The 12,072-nt window shown below is 42.6% G+C and overlaps 1 protein-coding gene across 1 annotated transcript in view; it reads right to left on the bottom strand.

The window, feature by feature from the left end:
• Positions 1-12,072, bottom strand: part of CSMD1 (CUB and Sushi multiple domains 1) — a 1,869,137-nt gene that overhangs the window by 27,076 nt on the left and 1,829,989 nt on the right. The window contains exons 57-59 of the mRNA XM_049095299.1: positions 11,495-11,677; positions 3,603-3,779; positions 2,935-3,114 (exon numbers count right to left, since the gene is read on the bottom strand). Of these exons, the coding sequence (XP_048951256.1) occupies positions 2,935-3,114; positions 3,603-3,779; positions 11,495-11,677 (540 nt within the window). The remainder of the gene's footprint in view (positions 1-2,934; positions 3,115-3,602; positions 3,780-11,494; positions 11,678-12,072) is intronic.

Here is a 12,072-nt window from a genome sequence, read left to right as displayed (position 1 = left end):
TGGCAAAACAATGCCAGACTTTGAGCTGCATTAAAAAGCTGAGATCATCAAGTCAGTATGGTCCTGGCACAATGACAGACTCATAGATCCATGGAACAGGACAGAGAACCCAGAAATGGGCCCTCAACTCTACGGTCAACTAATTTTCCACAAAGCAGGAAAGAAAAGAATATCCACTGGAAAAAAGACAGTCTTGGGACACCTGGGTGGCTCAATAGTTGAGCATCTGACTTTGGCTCAGGTCTTGACCCTGGGGTCCCAGAATGGAGTCTTACATTGGGCTCCCTGCATGGAGCCTGCTTCTCTCTCTTTCTCTCTCTGTGTGTCTCTCATAAATAATTAATTAATTAATTAATTAATTAAATAATTAAATAAAATCTTAAAGAAAGACAGTCTCTTCAATAAATCGTGCTGGAAAATTTGGACAGCCACACATAGAAGAATGAGACTGGACTATCCTCTTACATCATACACTAAAATAAACTCAAAATGGATGAAAGACCTAAATGTGAGACAGGAATCCACCAAAATCCTAGAACAGGACACAGGCATCAAACTCTTTGACCTCGGCCACAGCAACTGCTTGCTAGACATGTCTCCAAAGGCAAAGGAAACAAAAGGGAAAATGAACTATCGGGACTTCATCAAGATAAGGAGCTTCTGCACAATCAAGGAAACAGTCAACAAAACTAAAAGACAACCTACAAGATGGGAGAAGATATTAGCAAATGACCTATCAGATAAAGGGCTAGTACCCAAGATCCATAAAGAACTTCTCAAACTCAACACACACACAAAACAAATAATCCAGTCCAAGAAATGGACAGAAGACACGAACAGACACTTTTCCAAATAAGTCATACAAAATAGCCAACAGACACATGAAAAAATGGTTCACATTTTGCCACCAGGGAAATACAAATCAAATACAAAAGCCATGAGATACCAGCTCACACCGGTGAGAATGGTGAAAATTAACAAGACAGGAAATGACAAATATTGGTGAGGATGCAGAGAAAGGGGAACCCTCTTGCACTGTTGGTGGGAATGCAATGTGTTATGGTCGATATCTGGGAAATGGTATGGAGGTTCCTCAAGAAGTTAAGAATAGAGCTACTGTATGACCCAGCAATTGCTCTATTAGGTATTTGCCCTAAAGATACAATGTATTGATCTGAAGGGACACCTGCACCCCGATGTCCACAGCAGCAATGTCCACAGTAGCCAAACTGTGGAAGGAGCCACGATGCCCATCGATAGGTAATAGAAAAAGAAGATGTGGTCTATGTACACAATGGGATATGGCTCAGCCATCAGGACGAATACTTAGCATTTACATCGACGTGGACGGAGCTGGAGCGTATGCTGCTGAGTAAAATAAGTCAATCAGAGAAAGACCATTATCATCTGGCCTCACACATGCATAGAATTAAGGGACAGCACAGAGGATCATGGGGGAAGGGAGGGAAAAGTGAACAGGAGGTCATCAGAGGGAGACCAGCCATGAGAGAGACTCTGAACTCTAGGAAACAAACAGGTTGCTGGAGGGGGGGAACGGGTAACTGGGTGATGGGCATTAAGGAGGGCGTCGGATGGGAGGGGCGCTGGGTGTTACACGCACTGACGGATTACTGAACTCTCCATCAGAAACTAGGTGTGTACTAGGTGTTGGCTAAATCAGTTTAAATGATTAAAAAATAAAGAGTTTATAGTAAAAACAAAACAAAACAAAACAAAAAAAAACGAAGTGGACAAAAACACATGACGTCCAAGAGACCAGACCATCTTATTGGCCGCTGTCATCAATGAGCTCAGATGCCTAGGCCCCTCCTGACACTGCTTGGTGACCTTCAGCCCACATCGTCTAGTGCCGGCTTCACAACAGGTGCAGCAGCAAGGACGGCAGGTGCAGGAACAGGAGACTGTGGCCCTTACACCCTGGTGGGAGCTGTAACGAGGCCCAGAATATGCCCATGTCCGACAGGAGAGCCAGCGCTGTGGGGAGCGCCAAACTCTCCCTGAGGCCTCACAGCAAGGTCTGTGCACCTGGGACCCCAGCCCCGTCTGTCTCTCAGAGCCCGCTGACAACACCGCCTTCATCATATCATTTCCCAGCATCCAGGGAGCAACTCCCCCAGCCCTGACTGTGATCTGAGCCCAACAACAGCCAAGCGCCACCTCTTTATGCTCGGGGCCAGCCACACTCTTGCCCCGGCTGCCTCCTCGGCCCTCCTGCCAAGCTCGGGCCGGCTGATGAGCAGGCCTGCACGTGCTCCCTGTGGCACTGGCAGAGGCGTCCTCACCACGTAGGCCCTTGCCCTGGACAGCTCCCACCGGCCCCACTCCTTTCTCACCAGCAGGGCCCACCCTGGTGCAACTTGGCTCAGGCCCCTAGACCGGCGTCAGCCTGCCCTGTGCTCCCCGGAAAGTCCAACCACATGAGTCATCAATGTCTCATCCCATCTCCTTCGTGGTGTGGTGGCTTCAGTCTCAGAGGCTGTCCCCCCACCCTGAACATTGTGGGGCCAATGTCCCCTGCCATTCCCTGACGGTCAGCTCGTCTCTCCACACTGACGTGAAGGTCCTCTGGTGACACCACCCTCTCCCGCCTGCCGCCAGCTGGGCTAACACACGTCCCGGCAGAGGAGGCACTGGCCTTGACAGACTTAGATGTAGCACACCGGGCCTCCGAATCCCGAGGTCTCCCACTCCTGATTTCTATCCTGGGCCACTTACTCTCTCTAGAGCTTGTTTTCCCATCGATAAGACTGAGGTTAATGTCTTAAGAAAATGAAATGATTGTAATTTGCAAATGGGTTTACCGGAATTCCCAGCCCACGGAAGGTTGACCTGAACACTCGCCAGTGCAGTAAATGGCAATTCAGTAAGCACTTTTGCGCACGTGATTAAGGCCAAGAAGGTACGGACACGAACCTTTGCACACGGGTTTGCTGTTGTTCCACGTACTGTCTTTGGTGCAACGGATGGTGGATGACGTGACGGGCTCCATCAGATAGCCGGGGTCACACTGATAGCTCACAGTCTTATTGAAGGTAAAATCCGTCCCGAACTGGATGCCGTTTGCCAGTGTACCTGGGTCTCCACAGCTTATAACTGACAAGTGTTAGAAAAATACAAAATTGCCATTAAATGAGTTTGTCATGGTTTCTGTTCAAGTGACGCCCCTTAAGCTGCCATCTGCAGGGTTAAGGAGTAAATAGTCACGGCAGCACTGTCCTCTGGCGACGTGCCTGTCCGGTGGTCCGGAGACTGTGTTTGGAAGGTGATCAGGAAATTAAATACTTTTTCTTCCCTGCAAAATAAATGGTCTACAGAGAGGACAAACCTTGACCCTTTTTTTTTTTGGACCCAGTTTTACAACGTCTAATCAAACTGGTCATTGAAAAGAGCTTCAACCATATATATTGGGAAGTGAAGAAAGGGCTAAAAGTCCTAATGAACAGAGTCATCATATCAAACATATGTATATCTTTTTTTCTCTATTATTAAAAAAATCAATAAAATAAAGAGCAAGGGAATTTTTCTTATTCGAGCAGATATGGTGGTTGTGGCCTCGAGCACACATGACAGCCACTGCTGACCTGTACAGTCGGGGGCTGTGCCCGTCCAGGTCCCGTTGGCCGTGCAGTGACGCGTCATTAACCCGGACGTCTTGTAACCTTCCCAACAGGCGTAGATGACCGAGCTGGAGAACAGGATGCCATCGCTGCTGACAATCATGCCATTGGTGGGCGTGCCAGGATTCCCACAGGACACAGCTACGAGGGACAGCGACACACAGCAGAGTGAGCTGCTACCAGAATGATGCATTTTTAAGATTTCATTTATTTATTAATGAGACCCAGAGAGAGAGAGGCAGAGACCCAGGCAGAGGGAGAAGCAGGCTCCATGCAGGGAGCCCGACGCGGGACTCGATCCTGGGACCCTGGGGTCATGCCCTGAGCTGAAAGCAGATGCTCAACCACTGAGCGCCCCCAGCATCCCTACCAGAATGATTAATGCACGAGCCCAAAGGTCAGCAGTGTAATAGATGATGTATTTATTTTTTTTACAAATAGGATCTATTACTATGGACGATGTCTAATACATATTTTACTTTATGATTTATACTGTAATTTTATCGATGACTTAACAAATGTGAAAACTATGTTTTCATATTATTCTTCCTAAAGTACTCTACTTCAAAACAAGTTAAACTATGAGTTAAAGCGGGACTCCTGGGTGGCTCTGTGGTTGAGCATCTGCCTTCGGCTTGGGACGCCATCTGGGGTCCTGGGATCGAGTCCCATGTCAGACTCCCTGCAGGGAGCCTGGTTCTCCCTCTGCCTGGGTCTCTGCCTCTCTCTGTGTCTCTCATTAATAAACAAATAAATAAAATCTTTAAAAAAAGATGAGTTAAAACATTGAAAACTCAAAGCCTTGTTACTTGGAGATTCAACATGTTTATAATACAAAAACAATGATTTTTTTTAAAGGATCTATATTAGCAACTCAGAAGAGCATCCCTTCATGTAACAGCTGATTTTCTTTTTTAATTCTGGACAAATCAGGTCATACTTCACATCCCCAGGATAGTTCATTTTGGACCCCAAGGGACGCCTGAGGACTATGAACGACTATGCTCAAACTGCCTGGTACAATGGTCTCAGTGTCACTGCATCTAGTGGCAGGGTGTCACTTGGCATTGGCGTGGCTGCTCTGCTTCTCTCTGGATGAACCCAATGCCCGTAGAGGCAGTGAGATGCCAGCTCCCGACGGGCGAGGCTACAGGTCCGCACTCCACGCGGCCCCTCGCACGTGCCTCAGGCAGCAAAGCACGACGAGCAGCTGCTGGGTGTGTTTCCAGGGGATGATTTTAATGCAGAATTAGGTTCTGTGTTTTTTCCCCTTACCTTTAATACTTGAGTCTATTTGCCACAGAATGTTAGTATTTCTCTCGCTAGCCCTCCCACACCATGTGCCGCGGGCAGACAGGGACCGAATATGGCCTTTGGCTGGGTTTTAACAACAGGGATGCGTCCTGGGACCGTTGCTGAGAATGACCACTATATGTGCCATCCACTTTCAAATCTAGCCTTGGGAACAAAGACTCTTCTTAAAAATACTGAAGAAAACACACTGCAAAATGTGCATAGCTTAGAAGGGCCATTATTACGGACACTTGGCGAACTGCCTATTGTATCGCATGTAAAAATGCCCTGGCCCTCAGGTTGGACGTGGCCCTGCCTGACACACACAAAGCATGTGTGCTGGTGCTTCTCCACCTGTGCCCAGGACAGATGTAACCACTCAGTCACGACCCCTTTTCCTGATGGAGTTCGTGTGAACTTACAACCCTTCTTTGCACAGATCTTTCAGCAGTTTTCTGGCTGTCATTTGAGATGAGATCTATTGACCAATAGTGAGTCAGGTGATACTTAATATTATAAAAATCTCAAAAGCTCTGTGATGGCTATCTTATCAATTAAAATATCATACTGTGAAGAAACAAGAGGTTGGACTCTTCGAGACAATTACTCTTCCATTCAACAAACGGATTCATCATTTAGGACATGACAGTTATTGTGTAGATGTACTAATTGAAAGCCTGATGGAGAAGACAATTGTGTTGATCTAATTCATAGTCGAGTAAACCAACAAGACAGCTCTGCTCTTTTTTTTACGTTTTTTTTTTTTTTTTAGGACTTTATTTATTCATGAGAGCCATGAAGAAAGAGAGGCATAGACATAGAGAGAGAAGCAGGGTCCATGCAAAGAACCTGATGTGGGACTCGATCTGGGGACCCCAGGATCATGCCCTGGGCCAAAGGCAGGCACTAACCTGCTGAGCCACCCAGGCATCCCGACAACCCTATTCTTAAATTTTATTCTAATCATAACTGCTATTAAAATCTGTGTAGCAATTTTCAAAAAGTCACCTGTGAAGGATAATGCTAAAGTGAGATGAGATATTGGTGAACATATTCAACTGAATTTATAGACAGGTATGCTGTCAGTAAGTGAATGCCCATCATGATCATGCCATCCTAGTGTTTAGAAAGTCCCTCAAATACCGTATTCTACAAAATCAAATTCAGGGTTCACTTTATTTTTCTTTCTGATAGGGACACTTTCACTGACGGTTATGCCCATGAAAATGAAGACTAGAAATTAGCCTCAATATGTTTGTGTTTACATTAAAGCCACCATGATATAGGAGGAGATATTGGAGGACAGCCTATATCAGAAGCTTACATTTATAGCAGAAGGAAAACACATTTTTAAAAATTTTTATTTATTTATGATAGTCACACACACAGAGAGAGAGAGAGATAGAGGCAGAGACATAGGAAGAGGGAGAAGCAGGCTCCATGCACTGGGAGCCCGACGTGGGACTCGATCCCAGGTCTCCAGGATCACACCCTGGGCCAAAGGCAGGTGCTAAACCGCTGAGCCACCCAGGGATCCCCCCAATTTTCTTATGAGTAAAAAGTTAAAACTTTTCAAATACTTCAAGTACATTTGGTTCATGTGACTCCTTTCAGTAAAAGATCATTTTCCTTTACTTGATTTATAAGAAAAGAGCATTATACTTATGCCACATACACTTTATTGTCTACAGATACCAACGCTGTTCATGTAGCATGCTGCATTAGGATCACGGCTGTTAAACTGAGTCCAAGAGTTTTAGGTTGGAATCTTTGCTCACACAGACCTAAGTAATGTGAATGATCACATCCAGTTCTTGACATGTAGTGTCTTCACTGCAAACTGGGTATAATAAGGGCAATTGCTCTTGGTTGTTGTAAGAGTAAACATACTGTGTGCAAGATGCCAAGAACGCAGTCTGGCTTCTTAGCAGTAGTGAAGGTATACATGGCAGCTCATGCATTGTCATTTTCATTATAATCACTGTCATCACACATCTACCATCTGGATAAAAGATAGGCTTTACCATAATCTCACAGGAAGAGGACTAAGAGTTGCCTCAGACAACTAAAACCGATGATGTAGTTATAGTTCTGCAATTTCCTGAGATACACCCATTTGAAATTGCAGTCAATGGGTTTATGATTAAAAGACCAGATTGCTAACAAAGAGAGCATGATCTGAAATCATGGAAATATATTAGAAAGATGAATTCCTTGATGTTTAAGAGTTGTTAAAATATTTTTATTTTCTATTTTATGAACTCTTCTTTCTTTTTTACCACTTATTCGAATGTGCCATCAGGCTCTAATGCTTTTGATAGATTCAGGAAAGGAGATTCATGAGGAGGGAGATGCTCTTGGTTGACTGAATACATAGTCATGGCTGACATCAGTGGAAATGCAAAAGTCATGGTAACCCCTTTTTCTATAGAGAATAACATGTGCCCCAAAGATCCAGACCTATGATGACAAGTGAGAAAAAAATAGAAAGCTAGATTTTCCAAAAAATTTTGAAGATGTGTTTTATGGGATATAGGATTAGGCACATTTTCCTTCCTTTCCTTTGTTGTTACAGTGAGTACATTGTACTACTGCTGGGTGGCTCAGGCAGTGAAGCGTCTGCCCTCAGCTCCAGTCACAATCCGCGGATCCTGGGACCGAGCCCCGTATCAGGTTCCGTGCTCACTGGGGAGCCGTTTCCCCCTCTCCCTCGACCTGCTGCTCTCATGCTTGTTCTCTCTGTCTGTCTCTCTGTCTCTCCCTCTCTGTCAAATAAGTACATAAATAAAATCTTTAAAAAATTATACTATTACTGACTCAACTTCCCATGATTTCTGTATGATGTAGGATTGGAAGTAGTCAGTTTTGTGGGGAATAATATATTTGAGAAATACTTGCCATATTGAACCATTTCAACTTCTATCTGTACACAGATTTTAATGATCAAGTTTCTAAGGATTTCATAAGAAACACTTGAATTTCTCACTTTAGATAAACCAAATGCTATTCTAAAAACCCTTGCATAGTCTGAGTTAGGTATATGACGAAGTGAAATCCAATTAAGCTCTCCCAATCAAATAAATGAATTCATTAAAGTTTTGCTGAAATAGAACTCGTGGTGTTATATCACAGCACCTAAGTGAGATTTCTATGGAAAAACATCACTCTCATTCTCAGATGTTTTAATTTTTTTCACCTTTTAAATGTGCAAAGTGCTTTTTATATTAATAAGCTGATAAGGAATGTACAGTCCCAAGTGAATGACCATCCTAAATGGAATATGAGTGCATCTAAGTGAGGTTTGTCCTACTTTTGGGAACTATAGTGTCCCAACAAATTTGGTTAACTTTTTTTGGGGGGGTGAGAAGGGGTTGAGGGAGAGGGAGAGAGAGAATCCTAAGCAGGTTCGCAGCATAGAGCCCAATGCGGGGCTCAATCTCACACCCTGAGATCATGATCTGAGCTGAAATCAAGAGTCAGACACTTAATGGACTGAGCCACCCTGGCACCCCAATTTGGTTGACTTTTGACCAATAATTTTGTGACCATTTCTCTGCCCCATTCTTTCTCTGTTTTTTTTTTTTTTTTTCTTCTGGAACTCCAATTACATGTATAGTAAACCACTTGATACTATCCCATAATTATTGAGCTGCTTTTCTTTTCTTCCTTTCTGCTTTCAGATTGGATAATTTTCATTGATCTGTCTTCCTGTTAACTGATGCTTCTGTCATTTTTAATTTTCTAGGCTTATTTTAAAAAGTTTTTATATCAGATGGTACATTTTCCAACTCTAGAGTTTCTCTATCTGATTGTGTTTTTATTCTTTAAAATTTATTTTATTTTATTTTTATTTATTCACAAGAGACACGAAGAGAGAGACACACACACAGGCAGAGAGAGATGCAGGCTCCCTGCGGGGAGCCCAACGTGGGACTCGATCCCAGGATCCCGGGGTCACGCCTTGAGCTGAAGGCAGATGCTCAACTGCTGAGTCACCCAAGTGTCCCTGGTTTTACTATTTTCATTTCTCTGCTGATTCCCTGTTTATGACTCTAATTCACTTTAAATCTGTGAGGATATTTTAAATAGTTGCTTCAAGTCCTTGTGCATTATTTTCAACATCTGGGTTACCTCAAGATCAGATTCTATTTCTGTTGTTACGGTGTGTTTTGTTTGTTTGTTTGACTCTGGGTCATATTGTTCTGAGTTATGCATATGCAGTAACTTTTTATTGTATGCTGGACATTGTGAACAAAATGTTGCATGGATTCTCTCATTCCTTCAAAAGGTGCTGGGGTTTGTTCTGGTGGACTTTTAAATTAGCTGTAGATCTTTTGGGTCCTCCCATTAGTTTTAATCTCTATTAGAGGAGACCTATTCAGACTTAGTCCTAACATGCTTTTGCTCTTAGTTCTATCATATTCAACTTATTTTAGGGAGTGGTACAAATTAATAATGCATGGAGTTTTCTGGGCATCTGTGAAATGTCCTAAGTATACAGTGAGAGTGAGAGCTCTGACTGGCCAAATGGCCAGTGTGTCTCAGTAGGGGTATGACTCTAATATCACAAGTCCACTCTTGACTCTGCCGCAAAAGGTTATTTCATCACTGGGTCTCACCCATGCTTGTCCGCCTGGCCCTCAGCCAGTGAATGCCCATCAAACTTATGGGGCTGTCCCATCCTCAGCTGGTCCTTCTCAGATTCTCTATCATGGAGGTTCTATTTCAGTGGCCTAGAATAATTTCTACTGCATCACCTCTCCAAGCCATCATACCACCTGGGTTCTACTTTCCAACTGCGCAGTAAGAAAAATATACAGAACAATGCGGGGGATGATAGGCTTACTTCCCTCATTTTTTTACCTTCCATGGAACATAGGCATGCACTCTCTGTTGTTTAACAGGATAACCATCTCATATATCTTGTCTTTTTATAGTTGTCCTCAGTAAGAGGCTAGCCTACTGTCATTCAACATGTCATGGAATGAAGTGGAGCTCTCATTTAATTTTCATAATATTTAATATTTAAATAAATTCTGAACCAACAATTCCCAGGTGTAGTACAGGGGGAAAAAGTTAGATGGGGTGAAAATATAGGTTACAAAAGTCATGTGTAACTTTTAGGTACCGTATCATAGAATAGAATACACTATGGTTTTGGTGAGAAAAAGATGCTATCATGCAAATTTTAATATTCAAACTCTACAAAAGGAGAGAAAACTGAGAAAATTGTGTCTGAGTAAGATAAAGTCTACCAATTTAGAGTCACATACTTCAGTCAATAAAAAGGTATTGCTCTGCAATTCACGGTGGCAGGTGGCATCCTTCCAGTACTGCTCAGTCATGTCTGATTTAAGTCAACTTCTTTAGGGCCTAATCTAGAGATTTACACTAACTCAATTGTCAGGAGGTGACTCAGAGTCAAAAATTACCTTAGATTATTATATATGTGTATGTCTCTTATCTAGGTGCAGATATCTCCAAGATAATCTTTCATTCAGAAGAGAGTAGACACACACACATATACCCATGTACATATATAAGATATGCACATATATTTTCATATATATATGATTGTATTATTTATACATGATTTTATGAGATCACAGATGATATAGTTTGCATAAAATATAGTTAGATTACACACAATTTTCTATTGTTCTATGTAATACATACAATAAAATGAGAGGTGGGCAGGTACAGGTTGAGGTGGCACAGTAGAGTAGAGAAAGTGAAGATTAAGAAAACTTGATTTATATTTCTGGTCCTGATATTGTGTGAGCTTATTCAAGATGATCAACTTATATAGAAAGTGTTTAAGAGATGATATTTGTTTTGTGCGACCATTTTGGACTCGAACATTAAGTATTCAGAATTTATATGCTAAATATTTCTAACATTTAAGTCTTATCTGTCTGAATTCTAAATCAGTTACTTTGTGGACTCTAAACAAATTCATGATATCACATCACACCTTTGCTTAAGGCAAGCACTGCCGATATATGACACTGTAAACTATTCATGACTTTTTATTCTTATTACTGAGGTATCCCACCATGCCCTCTTAGGCCTGTCAAATACTAAAATAAAATATATTCACTCCAAAGTATTATACAGAGAATCACCCTAGGTTCTTTAGTAATGCAGTGTTTTTGGCAAGGGCCACCAACAGACTGGAAATAACATGTGAAGTGAAGCCTGCAGAAGTTCCCATCAGTGACTGACATTGTTTCTGTGCACTGTTCCCTGTTCTCATTTATTCATTACCAGCAACCACAAAACACCACCAAATCATAGAGATTATTATTAGAAGATCAAAAACTCTTCTAGGTTATAAACATTCAAAAGGTAAGGATCCATGTTAGATAATTTTTTGAATAGTCAGGAAATCTCCATGTACCCAGTCATGAGTTGTAATGATTCTCTTATACATTCTGGGGGAAAGGAGATTAATGATACAAAGGTTCAGTCTCTAGGATTTCTGTGGAACGGTACCAGTCATTTTATAATGAAATACGTGGTTCCAAGTGTAAAGGTTGACTTTATGGCTTGAACGTACTCACCTTCACACACTGGCTGCAATCCTGACCACGAGCCATTGAGCAAACATGTACGCTCAGGAGAGCCCCTCAGCTGGTAACCCATTTCACAGGAGAAGCGCAGAAGGCTCTTGGTCTTGAGTTCATCTCCAAGCCGGGACCCATGCGCTGGGGTCCCGGGATCACCACAAAATCCAGGATCATTTCCTACGAAACACAAACACAGATGGCAAAACACAGTGTTGTTAGACTTCTTTATAACAGAGCTCTTATATTTAAAGAGAATGAAAAGTTATTTATTTATTAGGATTTAGTTATTTATTTGAGAGAGAATGCATGAGTATGTGAGTGGGGAGGGGGTGCAGAGGGAGAGAATCCTCAAGCAGACTCCCCACTGAGTGCAGAGCCCCATGTGGAGCCCCATGTGGGGCCCCTGGTGGGGCTCAACCCCAAGACCCACGAGATTACGACCTGAAGGGAAACCAAGAGTCAGCCTCTAGACCAACTAAGCCACTGAGGAATGACATGAAAAGTCATTTAAATATGTTCCAGTCATACCACATTCTGGAAATCTCATGAGAAAGACTCTATCAGAGCACAAA

The sequence above is a fragment of the Canis lupus genome, chromosome 16 (genome assembly GCF_003254725.2).
Source record: "Canis lupus dingo isolate Sandy chromosome 16, ASM325472v2, whole genome shotgun sequence".
Taxonomy (NCBI): Eukaryota; Metazoa; Chordata; class Mammalia; order Carnivora; family Canidae; genus Canis; species Canis lupus.
This window is presented reverse-complemented; position numbering and strand designations above follow the sequence as displayed.